General features: G+C 43.2%; 1 protein-coding gene across 1 annotated transcript in view; it reads right to left on the bottom strand.

The window, feature by feature from the left end:
- LOC124805559 (protein croquemort-like) overlaps positions 1 to 16922 on the bottom strand; it is an 84897-nt gene that overhangs the window by 13587 nt on the left and 54388 nt on the right. The window contains exons 6-7 of the mRNA XM_047266126.1: positions 14382 to 14673; positions 1335 to 1408 (exon numbers count right to left, since the gene is read on the bottom strand). Of these exons, the coding sequence (XP_047122082.1) occupies positions 1335 to 1408; positions 14382 to 14673 (366 nt within the window). The remainder of the gene's footprint in view (positions 1 to 1334; positions 1409 to 14381; positions 14674 to 16922) is intronic.

Genomic DNA, 16922 nt, shown 5'->3' on the forward strand with positions numbered 1-16922 from the left:
TCCGAAACATACAGGAGGCGGCGTGGATTGGCCTCCCTATTCGCCAGACATGAACCCCTGTGACTTCTTTCTGTGGGGACACTTGAAAGACCAGGTGTACCGCCAGAATCCAGAAACAATTGAACAGCTGAAGCAGTACATCTCATCTGCATGTGAAGCCATTCCGCCAGACACGTTGTCAAAGGTTTCGGGTAATTTCATTCAGAGACTACGCCATATTATTGCTACGCATGGTGGATACGTGGAAAATATCGTACTATAGAGTTTCCCAGACCGCAGCGCCATCTGTTGTTGAAAATTGTAACTACTGTAACTTCGAAAGTTTGTCTGCCTGAAAATGTACTGTTGTCCCAAGCATATTGCAACAAACGGTGTATTTCTATCGCTGCTCGTTTAGTTTTTATTGCCGTTTCAAATATACCGGTCATTTTTTAAACACCCTGTATATATAGTTAAGGCTCACCGGCCACTTGGCCATCTTCTTCTTCTGTGCGAATGCACAAACAGTGCCCGAACTCTTATGGGAATCGGCAACGCGTGGGCGGGGGCACTACGAATGTTGTGCGGGACAATTTGTCTGTGTCCTCGGTGGCTCAAATGGATAGAGCGTCTGCCATGTAAGCAGGAGATCCCGGGCCCGAGTCCCGGTCGGGGTACACATTTTCATCTGTCCCCGTTGACGTATGTCAACGCTTGTAAGCTGCTAAGGGTGTTCATTTCATTGTAACTTTCCTTATGTCAGCACGTTGTAGGTGTCGCCACCGGCGCCAAACTTGTGTGAATGCTCTGAGAAGCTAATCATTTGCATATCACAGCATCTTCTTCCTATCGGTTAAATTTCGCGTCTGTAGCACGTCATCTTCGTGGTATAGCAATTTATTGGCCAGTAGTGTATTTTACAAAGAACTTGGCAGTACGAGCCTACTTATGAGTTTTACATTGCACCCTGCACTGATTCAGTTGGGGAGGGTGTCATAAAGCAGTGGCATCCTGTCCTGAGGCAAAACAGCTCACAACTGACACTGAGACGGATATGACGTCAGAGCTGGTCCCACAAATATTCTGTCGTGGCCAGAACAACACACACACCCATGCCCGAGGGACAACTCGGACCTCCGGCGGGAGGGGCCGCGCAGTCCGTGACATGACGCCCCAAACCGCGCGGGCAATTCGCGCGGCAGTAACAAATCTAGCTACAAGCAATTACTCTGTAACAAGCCACCAAAGACCACATATAAATCAGCCCAAGTATCCCTAAGAAACCGAGATTTCATTGTGGAGCTCGGTTTCACACTGAAAATGCACTAACTGGAGGCTGGTTGATTAATACTCACGAAACTAGCTCCACAGGCTCCAGCATGACGTTCAGCATGAGACGCGCGTTCACGTACAGGGGGATTCCCGTGAACTGAAAACATAAAAAGAGATAGCATGCAATAGAAGAGGCGCATCGGTGTTTGTGAACTCACTTTAACTTGGAACAGAGTATTTAGATATTGGCCTGGCACAACTAGAATCAATTCAGGGCTGTAATTGCAAGGAAACAGTTTAGTTTGTCCTTTATTTCTTACGTCTTGGAAGTCAAGTGCTGTTTTTACATGAAATAACTTGAAGTTCGCGCAAGAATTCATATGGTGAGGAATTTGTTTATCATTATAGAATGACTACAGGCAACAGATACTTAGCGACATAAACATTGAATTAATATCCCAAGAATAAATTAGATAGCGAATTCGTTTTTCATCCACCAAAGAAACCATTTATCTATCGATAAACTTACAGAATTTTGTCATTTTCGTTTAGAAAAGCTTACTTTCGCCTAGGACGGCACATCAGAAATTACACAAAATTTGATCTGAAAAAGAAGCTCTGACCACATATCCGGTATGTTCCACTCTATTGTAGTACGAATTCTACAACCAGAAATCCACTTCCACAGTTCCGAAACCAGCTGGACCCCTTCATCCAAATCTCAGATAACTGCGTTATGTCTCAGAGCAACTGCGGCTTCTTTTCTGTCGATTTTGGTAGGGAAACGTCCACTTAGAAGTACTGTTCACAGCTAAGCAAATTTAGAATAGATTTAGAAATTTCGAATAGTAGTTCTTCTGTTGCTTCCCGGGTTCGATTCCCGGCGGGGTCAGGGATTTTCTCTGCCTCGTGATGACTGGGTGTTGTGTGCTGTCCTTAGGTTAGTTAGGTTTAAGTAGTTTTAAGTTCTAGGGGACTGATGACCATAGATGTTAAGTTCCATAGTGCTCAGAGCCATTTGAACTATTTGAACCTTCTGTTGCCCACAGACGTTCGCACTGAACAATTTATGACTTAAAATAACAGTTTACAGAATACAAAAGGAATTATTCAAGTAGAGAATTTTTTCTAGTCACACGTACTGTCTGTGGGGTACTTCAAACATTTTAGATTTGGTATCTATTCTGAAGCGTTCACTAAAAAAATGCTGTTATTTATGTCTTTGTTTATGTATATGTCGTACATTACAGTCACTTATACATAGCTACTCTCTTAATTAAAATATCGAAGACATCTTTGATTTTTTAAAGCAACGTATCCATTCCCATAATCAAAATCACTTGCAAGTAGACGGTTCATTGCTAATCATTCCGTTGTTCACAGACTGCTGGGGAAAAAAATCACATCTAGCCACAGATTCCGTATGCAGAAGATTCACCCAAGAACAGCGAAAATCTACGACGCGTGCTGTCATTTAGTGTCGTGGAGTGCAAAAAATAGTACCATTACGACACTGGACATGCCAACATGTTGAGCAGACTTCTAACGCGAACGTGAAGTGGCGCCAGCGCACGTGACTTTACAACTCATTCCATTAGCTGTCATTTCCTCACCCTGGATTCAAAAGTCCAATGGCACAGCTTTCAGTACTGCGTCAACGAAAATCATGTGGCTGGGCATGAATGTCACCAAGAAGGTTAAGGCAGTAAAGCTGCACCAGGGACTAAATAAAAGGAACAGAAAACATATATGTTGAGTCCAGAAGGGAATGACTCATAATAAAAATAACACAAGGTTATCAAATACACTGGTCAATAAAACGAGTCCCTCGTAATCCTTTACCAAAGTTTGAGATGCAGTAGCTCTCAAAAGGATTTCAACACAGTACTTTTGTACTATAAAGTTGGCAGCATGTAAACAAACTGCTCAAGTCGAAGACTGAACCTTCGTAATATTACGTGAGAGGGGATACTTTACGGTCATCTTTTGAAAACATTGTGTCGTCTAGGCAGTTACTTTATGTTTTAAAATTCTGAAAAGGAAATATTTATTGTCTTTAATGAATTCTACAGATACCGTAAGTATTTTAAATTTTTCGGTTAAACTTAACTAAAAAATATAAGTCTTAGTGGTGGATGTCACCCACCCCGATGAATGTCATATTCAATATTTTCAGGTTCAGGACGTTACTTACACATCAATTGCAGTTTAAAAAGTGTGTTGTTAGTAAAAGTCAACAACAATGAACGAATTTTCCATTAAAAAATTTGCAGTGAGCATAAAGTACATAACCCCTCCCAGTATCGGTGGTACGCGTTACTGAAAGTGTGTTGATATTGTTAAGAGTACGCAGAAGATATTTCCAAGTTCTGAACCCTGCTTACACACCAGTATCTCTTCAAAATGTATGTTGTTGATAAAATTTCACAACAATAAAACAATTTTGTAATTTTTTTTTCAATTTTTTGAGGGTGGGCATATCCACCATCAGAAATGTGCGTTACGGAAAATGCGTTGTTATTGCTAGGGTTAAGCGCATAAGGGATTCAGTGCTTGTTCCACGGCACAGCGGAGTCAGTATGGGTGGATATTTGTACGTACGTGCAGTAAATAAGCATAGCTCTCACTTTTGTGACAGCGGTGTAGGGCGTAACCTTCCTCCTGCGTTGGCTCAATTTGAACTACAGCACGGCTAGTGCGGGCGACAGGTATTGTTTGATACAACGGTGTGGAACTGGAGAATGGGCGCTGGGCATGTGGTCGTGTTAAAGGTATTAAAGTGACTATAATGCAGTTAGTTAACAGAGGAGAGACGAAACGATATAGCGAGTGATTTACGCAGAATTGCATTTTACGTTGGTTATTACAAATAACTGGAAGAATTGTCACTGGAAAATGGAAATGAGCGTGTGGCATTGGTGGCCGGGAAGCCCCAAGCGGGGAAGTTCGGCAGCCGAGTGCAGGTTTTATTTCAGTCGACGTCACGTTGGCCATCTCTCGCGCCGATGATGAAATGATGGTGAGGACACCACAACACCCAGTCCACGAGCGGAGAAACGCCTCCAACCCGGCCGGGAATCGAACCCGGGCCCGCCGCACAGGAGGCGAGCACGTTACCACTCAGCTCAGTAAGCGGACAGAATTCTCACTGATAGTTGTGTGCTAGTAACTGCTGTAATTGTCAATTACAGTTACAGAAACTGCCAGTTACAGTTACAGATAAGACGCATTTCCTCACATTTAAACATTCCTGGAATATATTTTTTCTACAATTTCAGTTGCATTCATATTTCATATTCGTAAAATGCACTATTAATCCGGGGGAATTTAAGACATTAATGGGTGTCGGTGTGACAGGCGCCAGTTTGGAAGGCAACAGGGGCGGGTCAACTACACGCTACATTCCCGTAACTTCCCAGCAACAGCGATTAACTCATCCCACTGCAAGGTCCTCCCCTTGTCTCGTTTTCGTTAGAGAAAGAGGAGGCGGGCTGTGCAGCTGTAAGCCGGCTGATAATCGTATAGCGCCTACGATTCTCTAGCTCTTCTAAAAGACACGTGGTTTAGCACGCTACAGAGATGAAAGGATATATATATTTCAGTGTTTCATACTGTTTTAGTACATATTATTATTTATTCATTGTAGTTTTAGTGAACAGGTGTATTTTCTAATGATTTTAAATTTTTTCTGCGTAACTGTGAAGATGGGTTGCTGAAGCAATATTGACGTAGTAAATATGTCAAAAATGAGGAAATTCAGTCAAATAAATATGTGCTTCAAAGTCCGTGAAAACATCCGTTTGGATGACTTAGTTTGAGGGGACAAGCGACTTGATCGTACATGGACGGCCCACACCGAATCTTCAGCATTTAAATACACTAACTAAAAATTACGTCACACATTTTCAAAAATCATGGTACTTCTCCTACAAATGGTTATGTGGCTGTAAAGAGACACAAAAACCGTAGTGTTGGCCATATGTTTTGTATCTAGGCAAAGTCAATATCTCACATCCTGTTGCCTCAGTGAAGCGGTACCTGAAGCACCAAATATGATGAAATTAAATGTAATCATTCCTCCAACCAATGCTTCGGCGGAAACACCATTTTCGGCCTTGGATCAAGACTTACCTTCGAAATAAACAGATGTAAACATGATTTTCTCACCTTGCTTTGTTATCCAATAAAAACGATTGCTCAAATCCGTGAGAAAGCAAGTGTCATTCAACGATTGCGTGATTTAAGTTTTCGACAAGAAGGATTGCGGAATTAACCTCAGATATAAATAAAACTGTGCGTATCGAAACTTTTAATGTCATACTTATTCACCTAGGTGGAATAACAGGTATTTTTCGAGTGTCCAGTATCACTCACTAAGCCTAATCTTTGCGAGGTTGGGCCCTGTACTTTAATAGACAGCATACGACATTACTCAGTGTAATACTAGGGCGTGACGCGACAAATAACGGATAATCGTAAACAATAACATAATTATAAAAACAATGACAATAATAATAATTACAATAAAAATAGTCACTTTTAACAATTTTTAAAAGCGATTACAGTTAGGCATACCACACGCGTCGCCACTGTATGAGAGGTACAATTCGGATTTCAAGAGTGTGTGGGTGTAAGGGCTAGAAATCATTGCGACTATAACCGATAGTAAATTCCGAAAGTGTCTTGAAACTTGAACTAGGATTATTCAGTACTTTCCCAGTCGTTAACAGTACATGCTCATAATAATTACATGGTCATAATAATTACTTAACAGTGGTCGTTGTTAGACGATGATGATGATGTTTGGTTTGTGGGGCGTTCAACTGCGCGGTTATCAGCGCCCGTACAAATTCCCAACCTTTCATAAATGATGAGGACAACACAAACAGCCAGTCATCTCGAGGCAGGTGAAAATCTCTGACCCCGCCGGGAATCGAACCGGGGACATTGTTAGAACCGAATATGACCAACGAATGTGAGCTCTATTACTAATAAAACATTTCGACTGCCGAGAATTAATTAAATTATGATTACATTTCACCAGTAACCTGTGGAGACTATATCAACTGTAGTTTAAAAGTGTTTTTAATAACGGTTTAAGGTCTCATTTTCATAATAGTGAATGGTTATCTTATCCAGAAAAGTTAAAACATAAAGGTAATTCCACAGAATTTAATGAGACAGTAATACATTCTTTGAAAGAAGGTAAAACAGAGGCTGTGCTTTAAAAGTACCTAGACAGGTGGGGTCTTTTTACAATAAAAGTTACAGAATCTCTGGTCATACGAGCAACAAACTACAAAGAAAGTGTTGAATTTGCGATCATAGCTTGACAGGCTGCAGTCCTTGCAAGAAACTTTTTCGCGTTTAAGCAAGTAGGAAGAAGAGAACTTCCTCTGCTGAAGAACGTTGCAAATTGACTGTTACAAAAAATAAAAAAATGGTTCAAATGGCTCTGAGCACTATGGGACTTAACACCTATGGTCATCAGTCCCCTATAACTTAGAACTACTTAAACCTAACTAACCTAAGAACAGCACACAACACCCAGTCATCACGAGGCAGAGAAAATCCCTGTCCCCGCCGGGAATCGATCCCCGGAACCCGGGCGTGGGAAGCGAGAACGCTACCGCACGACCACGAGCCGCGGACGTTGACTGTCACATATTGGCCCAAAGGCTAACGGAGAAACATAAGGAAATTTAATTTGATATCTACTCATGAGACTATGTACCTTCGTCGTCCTACAGGTGGAAAGATGTGATCCACGCTAGAAGATTCCACTCATGAAGCATGGAGAAGAGGACACTGTTGTATAGGGATGTTTCCCCGTTAAAGATGTGGGCAGTTAATGCACATGGTATCATGAAAGACCCTGACTACTGGAACATTTTGGACAAACGTATGCACAAAACGATGCAAGTGCACAATGAAAGTGACTGACTAAATTTTGTATTTAGGATAATGCTTCTAAATTACTCTCCTGAAAAATATTGCAATTAATTTCTTCTAACAAGAAAAATCATTGAAAGCCGTATAATTTAGACTCGAATCTGACTTGTGTGCGACATATCTGAATGCACTGAACTGATTCCTTGATAATGTTTAACCTTAACGTGATTTTTCTGACGAAACCATATCCAGAAACTGAAAACATTTCTTCCTTGACTTGTGATTATGTGCAACGGACGTTCTCTGTGTTATCCTGCATCTCATAGACTCGTACAATGACGAACTTAACTGGTATGCTGAAATGAAACACATTCATATTTGTGCTCACAATGTGCATTGCGTCAGCTGTCGCAAACGTGTTTAACTAATACTTCAGAGAGACGTAGAAGGGAAGATGCGAACGATTACTGGCTTGGATTAAAACAACCGCTAAACAATCTAGTATAAATCAACATATTGTCAAGTCAAATTCTAAATAGCAATTAGGCTTCCAATTACAGACTTTTTAGATATGCACGATTCTAAATACTGAATGCACATAAAGGGCTCCCACATATTACTGAAAGTACAAGTTCACGAAGTCGCATAACAATTATCGTTACAAATGGCACTGAGGTAACACATTGAGAGATTGTATAAGAGGCTATAAATATAAAGTTATTCCATGACCAAGTTTCGAACGGGCTACTTCTGAGTCGAATAAAACCACACAAGCATGCGCTAACGAGTTACACAGGTGGGCTGCCAGTAAAGGGCGCTGCAGTCTGGAACCGCAAGACCGATGCGGTCGCAGGTTCGAATCCTGCCTCGGGCATGGATGTTTGTGATGTCCTTAGGTTAGTTAGATTTAACTAGTTCTAAGTTCTAGGGGACTAATGACCTCAGCAGTTGAGTCCCATAGTGCTCAGAGCCATTTGAACCATTTGCCAGTAAAACCAGCACCGTTTTCGCTGTGTAAGGGGTCATAATGTTTCACTCTAATCCATAAACTAAAGCTTTGCTTGCCAGTTGATGGACTTAACAAGTACGTTACGGAACTGATTCATGTACTACCGCTCGAAAAGCCATCATATCCTGCGCTTAGAGAACGAAGTGCTATTGGCGTCCTGTTCTACCGGCCCTGTCATTGCTGCGGACGAGTTATTTCCATATCTCGACGAATAAAACTGTTTCGAGCGTTTATCATGAAATATATGTGTCTCTTGCTTTCATTTGCAAAATACTTCGTTTCGATATCTTGAACTGTTTATAAAATATGATGATTGTTATGATCCCAATGCGAAGGGGTAGGAATGGGCGCATGCATACTACCGTCTGAAATATATACACTACTGACCATTAAAATTGCTACACCACGTAGAAGACGTGCTACAGACGCAAAATTTAACCCGACAGGAAGAAGATGCTGTGATATGCAAATGATTAGCTTTTCAGAGCATTCACACAAGGTTGGCGCCGGTGGCGACACCTACAACGTGCTGACATAAAGAAAGTTTCCATCCGATTTCTCATACGCAAACAGCAGTTAACCGGCGTTGCCTGGTGAAACGTTGTTGTGGTGCCTCGTGTGAGGAGGAGAAATGCGTACATTCACGTTTCCGACTTTGATAAAGGTCGGATTGTAGCCCATCGCGATTGCGGTTTATCGTATCGCGACATTGCTGCTCGCGTTGGTCGAGATCCAATGACTGTTAGCAGAATATGGAATCGGTGGGTTCAGGAGGGTAATACGGAACGCCGTGCTGGATCCCAACGGCATCGTGTCACTAGCAGTCGAGATGACAGGCATCTTATCCCGCATGGCTTTAACGGATCGTGCAGCCACGTCTCGATGCCTGAGTCAACAGATGGGGACGTTTCCAAGAAAACGAACAGTTCGACGTCGTTTGCAGCAGCATGGACTATCAGCTCGGAGACCATGACTGCGGTTACCTTTGACGCTCCATCACAGACAGGAGCACCTGTGATAGTGTACTCAACGACGAACCTGGGTGCACTAATGGCAAAACGTCATTTTTTCGGATGAATCCAGGTTCTGTTTACAGAATCATGATGGCCACATCCGTGTTTGGCAACATCGCGGTGAATGCACGTTGGAAGCGTGTATTCGTCATTGCCATACTGGCGTACCATCCGGCGTGATGGTATGCGGTGCCATTGGTTACACGTCTCGGTCACTTCTTGTTCGCACTGACGGCTCTTTGAACAGTGGACGTTAGATTTCAGATGTGTTACGACCCGTGGCTCTACCCTTCATTCGATCCCTGCGAAACCCTACATTTCAGCAGGATAATTCACGACCGCATGTTGCAGGTCCTGTACGGGCCTTTCCGGATACAGAAATTTTCGACTGCTGCCCTAGCCAGCACATTCTCCAGATCTCTCACCAACTGAAAACGTCTGGTCAATGGTGGCCGAGCAACTGGCTCGTCACAATGCCCCAGTCACTACTCCTGATGAACTGTGGTATCGTGTTGAAGCTGCATGGGCAGCTGTACCTGTACACGCCATCCTAGCTCTGTTTGACTCAATGCCCAGGCGTATCAAGGCCGTTATTACGGCCAGAGGTGGTTGTTGTGCGTACTGATTTCTCAGGCTCTATGCACCCAAATTGCGTGAAAATGTAATTACATGTCAGTTCTAGTATAATATATTTGTTCAATGAATACCCGTTTATCATCTGCATTTCTTCTTGGTGTAGCAATTTTAATGGACAGTAGTGTACATACCTTACCGCCGCCAGACATCACGAAAATACCGCATATCACGGCTGCTGGCTTTGGTCATGGCCTCAATACGACGAGGAAGAGAGTACACACGCTTCTTCAGATATTCAATGTCTTTTGCAGGCTGGACTGGTGATATGCATGCCACTGCGTTAGCTTCCATTGACTAGAACCAGCCGACACTGCAGACTGCAATGGGCACGTGAACGTCGACACTGGCGTGCTGAGTGGCAAAATGTTTTCCAACGAATCTCGCTCCAACATGTCCTACAGTGACGGATGCATACGCGTTTGATGCTGCCGTGATGAACACTGTCGGGCAGACTGTATTGTTGAGCGGCATAGTGATGAAACACAATCTACGATGGTTTGGGGCACGTTGCCTATAACACACGATCTCGCCTCCTACGTCTCTGGCCTGCCCGTACGCCGTTCGCGTGACATATTACCAACTGATCATGTCTGGGATATGGTCCTCCTACAGCCATAGTTGATGCTTTGTGGACGCGCCTACAAACTTCGTGGCAGAGTATTCCCCAATAGCATATTCAGGTGCCCTTTCATTCCGTACCACGATGTCTAGCAGTTCTGTCGGTGACACGAGATGACCCTACTGAATATCCACAGTCACAGTGCGTGTACCAGCCTGTAATGCTAATCATTTGTGTAGTGTCATGTCCCTAATGAGTGGAATAAATTACATTGTGATCAGATCTCTTGGTCTTGGTGTTCCACTTTTTCCAGACTGTAGTTTTTGTATCCCATCAACCACGAAAGGGTTAAAATGGAATAACTTTTCAGAATCCTGTTTGATATTCCGCTTTCATTTAAAAAAATGGGTCTGAGCACTACGGGACTTAACTTCAGAGGTCATCAGTCCCCTAGAACTTAGAACTACTTAAACCTAACTAACCTAAGGATATCACACACAACCATGCCCGAGGCAGGATTCGAACTTACGACCGTAGCGGTCGCACGGTTCCAGACTGTAGCGCCTAGAACCGCTCGGCCACCCCGGCCGGCCTTTCATTTCAATTAAATAATGTAGCATGTAATGCAACTTTCTCGGACGAGAAATGAAAATCAAAAATTAGCTCCCAAATTCCCAAAGATTTTCCCAAAACAAGTTCCAAATTCCATAAAAAATGAACAAGCAGACAAATTTCCAGTTAACACTATTATTTGGATATTAACCAGTAATTGAATCAGGAATCTAATACTTAGTAATTTATTAACATACGAAAGAAAAATAGGATTCCAGAAAAATCAAACTCAAAATTCAAAATCCTAGCAAATCGCAATGTTGTTGTTGTTGTCTTCAGTCCTGAGACTGGTTTGATGCAGCTCTCCATGCTACTCTATCCTGTGCAAGCTTCTTCATCTCCCAGTACTTACTGCAACCTACATCCTTCTGAATCTGCTTAGTGTATTCATCTCTTGGTCTCCCTCTACGATTTTTACCCTCCACGCTGCCCTTCAATACTAAATTTGTGATCCCTTGATGCCTCAGAACATGTCCTACCAACCGGTCCCTTCTTCTTGTCAAGTTGTGCCACAAACTCCTCTTCTCCCCAATTCTATTCAATACCTCCTCATTAAATGTGAATGTATGCTTACACGGCGTATACAGATGGCGAAGAGTTCTCGAGCTTCCAGCCGGGTGGCGGTGTCTTCAAACTGCGACGTTTCGATGAGTGACATACTCATCATCTTCTGGCGAAGTTGATGAGTATGTCACTCGTCGAAACGTCGCAGTTTGAAGACACCGCCACCCGGCTGGAAGCCCGAGAACTCTTCGCCACCTCCTCATTAATTATGTGATCTACCCATCTAATCTTCAGCATTCTTCTGTAGCAACACATTTCGGAAGCTTCTATTCTCTTCTTGTCCAAACTATTTATCGTCCATGTTTCACTTCCATACATGGCTACACTCCATACAAATACTTTCTGAAACGACTTCCTGACACTTAAATCTATACTCGATGTTAACAAATTTATCTTCTTCAGAAACGTTTTCCTTGCCATTGCCAGTCTACATTTTATATCCTCTCTACTTCGACCATCATCAGTTATTTTGCTCCTCAAATAGCAAAACTCCTTTACTACTTTAAGTGTCGCATTTTCTAATCTAATTCCCTCAGCATCACCCGACTTAATTCGACTACATTCCATTATCCTCGTTTTGCTTTTGTTGATGTTCTTCTTATATCCTCCTTTCAAGACACTGTCCATTCCGTTGAACTGCTCTTCCAAGTCCTTTGCTGTCTCTGACAGAATTACAATGTCATCGGCGAACCTCAACGTTTTTATTTCTTCTCTATGGACTTTTATACCTACTCCGAATTTTTCTTTTGTTTCCTTGCTCAATATACAGATTGAATAACATCGGGGAGAGGCTACAACCCTGTCTCACTCCCTTCCCAACCGCTGCTTCCGTTTCATGCCCCTCGACTCTCATAACTGCCATCTGGTTTCTGTACAAATTGAAAATAGCCTTTCGCTCCCTGTATTTTACCCCTGCCACCTTTAGAATTTTGAAAGAGAGTATTCCAGTCAACATTGTCAAAAGCTTTCTCTAAGTCTACAAATGCTAGAAATGTGGGTTTGCCTTTCCTTAATGTATTTTCTAAGAAAAGTCGTAGGGTCAGTATTGTCTCACGTGTTCCAACATTTCTGCGGAATCCAAACTGATCTTCACCGAGGTCGGCTTCTACCAGTTTTTCTATTCGTCTGTAAAGAATTCGCGTTAGTATTTTGCAGCTGTGGCTTATTAATCTGATAGTTCGGTAATTTTCACATCTGTCAACACCTGCTCTCTTTGGGATTGGAATTATTATATTCTTCTTGAAGTCTGAGGGTATTTCGCCTGTCTCATACATCTTGCTCACCAGATGGTAGAGTTTTGTCAGGACTGGCTTTCCCAAGGCCGTCAGTAGTTCCAATGGAATGTTGTCTACTCCCGGGGCTTTGTTCGACTCAAGTCTTTCAGTGCTCTGTCAAACTCTTCACGCAATATCGTATCTCCCATTCCATCTTCATCTACATCCTCTTCCATTTCCATAATATTGTCCTCAAGTACACCGCCCTTGTGTAGACCCTCTATATACTCCTTCCACCTTTCTGCTTTCCCTTCTTTGCTTAGAACTGGGTTTTCATCTGAGCTCTTGATATTCATACAAGTGGTTCTCTTCTCTCCAAAGGTCTCTTTAATTTTCCTGTAGGCGGTATCTATCTTACCCCTAGTGAGATAAGCCTCTACATCCTTACATTTGTCCTCTATCCATCCCTGCTTAGCCATTTTGCACTTCCTGTCGATCTCATTTTTGAGACGTTTGTATTCCTTTTTGCCTGCTTCATTTACTGCGTTTTTATATTTTCTCCTTTCATCAATTAAATTCAATATTTCTTCTGTTTCCCAAGGATTTATACTAGCCCTCGTCTTTTTACCTACTTGATCCTCTGCTGCTTTCACTATTTCATCCCTCAGAGCTACCCATTATTCTTCTACTGTATTTCTTTCCCCCATTCCAGTCAATTGCTCTCCCTGAAACTCTGTACAATTTCTGGTTTAGTCAGCTTATCCTGGTCCCATCTCATTAAATTCTCACCTTATTGCAGTTTCTTCAGTTTTGATCTACAGTTCATAACCAATAGATTGTGGTCAGAGTCCACATCTGCCCCTGGAAATGTCTTACAATTTAAAACCTGGTTCCTAAATCTCTGTCTTACCATTATATAATCTATCTGATACCTTCTACTATCTCCAGGATTCTTCCATGTATACAACCTTCTTTTATGATTCTTGAAGCAAGTGTTAACTATGATTAAGTTATGCTCTGTGCTATTTATAGAGATAACATGCTGCAATATTATCTGACTGAAGCTCTCGGCGCTCATATAGAAACTCCTTGACGTTAGGAATTAAAACACTGTTACGACTGATTATAGATTTGAGATTACAACCAGTCTATAGAGAATTTGGTGTCGCTGGAACTAATTTGAACTTATCATTAATATTTAAATAGCAGCTGATAAACCATCGATTATAAACGATTTAATTACGACATTTGTTGAAGTAAATATCTCCCACAAGTCGCGAGTTCAGTTCATCAATGTTCTTTTTGTAATGTCGATACCGATACATAAGAAAGAACAATCTCATTGCTCTACCGCTGAGTGTTAGCCAAGACCGAAGATCCAAAGGACGTTACAAGCAGTTACCTTACGTGCAACCTCCTACCTGTCTCTTTTCCTTCTGTCTCCTTGTTATGTTGTTGCATGCATTAAAGCGCGCGTTAACGAACGCTGGCGCACAGGAAGGGATACAGGCGCACTTTCGCTCACACACACACTCACACACACAGATGGGCGCGCGCGCTCACGCATACTCACACGCTCACGAGCGAATACATAGAGCGTCTAACGTGTGTGCGTACGGCAGCTAACTGACCGGTTCAATGCCGAGCGTGAAGTTGTGCTTGTCCGGGTCGGGCTGCAGACCCTGGACGGCAGCGCCCAGCGAGGGGTCCGAGAGCAGGAAGTGAGGTCTCGAGACGAAGACGGGCGCGTTGAAGCGACAGGCGGACGCGTTCATGAGCCCCGCCGGCGCACAGTCTTTGCCCGCCAGGCAGAAGCACGCGCCCTCCGTGCTGCTTGCATTGAACACGTCATCCGACAGCAGGTAGCCGTAGCCGCGCAGCCCGTGGATCTCCGCTTCGCCGCTGTACCTCATCCTCAGTGTCCTGCACATAAATAAAGCGTGACAATTATCGAACCGTGAGAAATAAAATCGCCATAACTTCTGAACGGTTTGCGTTAGGACATTCAAACTGCATGTTTGGCCGCGGGACATGATGGGAATTAGTGTGTGCATGCACACTCGCCTTGTCGTTGGCGGCCATTTGCACGTGAAAATGTCGCGGTACAGCGTGCCTGAGCATATAGCGCTTGTGAAGGCCTACTGTGTGAGCAATAACAGCCCAACTGCGGCTCAAAGTAAGTTTACTACAGAGTTCAAGATGAAGGCAACCGGTCCAGGTGTGCTAACAATCAAGAATTTGATTCGAAAGTTTGAGAGAACGATTGCTGTTCGTGATGGCAGTGTTGGCAACGTCGGTAGTGCAAAAGGGTGAAAACGCCTGAACACATCGAGAAGATACGCGCTGTGTTTCAAACCAGCACCAGGAAATCGATCAGACGTGCTGCACAACAGGTGAGAATCGAGTGGAAGACACGGCGACAAGTTGTTGTTGAAGACCTGCAGCCGGCCGCTGTGGCCGACCGATTCTAGGCGCTTCAGTCCGAAACCGCGCTGCTGCTACGGTTGCAGGCTCGAATCCTGCCTCGGGCATGGATGTGTGTCACGTCCTTAGGTTAGTTAGGTTTAAGTAGTCCTAAGTCTAGGGGACTGATGACCTCTGAAAGTCCCATAGTGCTTAGAGCCATTTGACCATTTTAATTTGAAGACCTGTATCTCTTCCCGTACAAAATTCAAACCCATCAGCCTTGGAGCAGCGGTTGTGTTTCGCCAACACTATTGTTCACAGAACCGAAGAACAGGAATTCGATGTGAATATGGTTTGCTTTAGTGACGAAGCCCACTTTCATTTTGATGGGTTCGTCAATAAGATAAATTTGGGTCATATTGGGGACTGAGAATCCACATTTCGGGAACTAGAAATCTCTTCACTCTCAACAACTGACTGTGGTGCGAAATGTCCAGTGACAGAGTAAGTGGTGTGATGTTCCTTGATGACACGGTGACTACCGAACGGTGCGTGAAGGTTCTGGAAGATGTCGACATAAAAGTTTTCTGGGTACGGTACCGCGTCATAATGTAAAAACTACTGCTGCTGCAGAAAAAACAACGTTTTCGGCCACGATTGCAGCAGCCTTCTTCTGGGTCTAATGGTGCGTTATAACTATGCAGTGTCCTTTATATTTTGTTGTTAGTGTTCACTGCGCATGCCATTACGTCATAATTTTAAAAAAGGTAGTTAGTTTCATTGGTCACTTAAGGAAGAAGGAGAGGGAACTTTATTTTAATAGGTTATTGTGGTGGAGGGAGAACGTGACCTCTGTTGTCTGGACACGGCATAGCTAGAACGCACCATTAGACCCAGAAGAAGGCCGCTGCAATCGTGGCCGAAACGTTGGTTTTTCTCCAGCAGCAGTAGTTTTTTGACATTATGACGCGGTACCAAACCCAGAAAACCTGTATGTCGACTGATTCTGGCCGCGGAAGCCTACGCAATTATGTTCTGGAAGATGATTTCACCCCCATTATCTAAAGTGACACTGATTTTGGTAAGATGTGGTTCCTACAAAGACGAAGCTCGACCCCATCGAAACAGGAGAGTGTTGATGTCCTGGAGGAGCACTTTGGAGACCGCATTCTTCACCTGGGGTACCCAGAGGCTACTGGCAAGGGCCTCGATTGACCGCCATATTCTCCAGATCTGAGCACATGCCGCTCCTTTTTGTGGGGCGATGTTAAAGACAACGAGTGCAGTAATAGCCCCAAAACAATTGCTGAGCTGGAAACGGCCATTCAGTACGTCATCTTCAGCAATGGTGTTCCGGCACTTCAGCAGGTCACGCAGAATTTCGCTATTCGTCTGAGCCACATCATCACCAATGATGGCAGGCATATCGAATATGTCATAACCTAAATCCGAATATCTGTAGCGACGTTTAAATGTTGAATAAAGTGTGTGCACACCGTAGTTTGTAACTAATTTACGTTTGTTTTCCAACAATTAAATAATTGTCCACCTGTAAATACTTTTTTTGAGACTTCTTAACTGCAGTATTGCTCTGACAGAGAAGTGCCCAAACTCGGAACTACATAAACTGTAACACTCTTTATGATGATTAAAATTCTTCTTGATGTGGTACCGCGTCACTGTATAAAATATTTTAATTATAAACTCTAAAACGAACGTTTCATCGGTATTACAACGGTTTTCCTCAGTTCAAGGCTGGTTTTCGG

The sequence above is a fragment of the Schistocerca piceifrons genome, chromosome 7 (assembly GCF_021461385.2).
Source record: "Schistocerca piceifrons isolate TAMUIC-IGC-003096 chromosome 7, iqSchPice1.1, whole genome shotgun sequence".
In the NCBI taxonomy this organism is placed as follows: Eukaryota; Metazoa; Arthropoda; class Insecta; order Orthoptera; family Acrididae; genus Schistocerca; species Schistocerca piceifrons.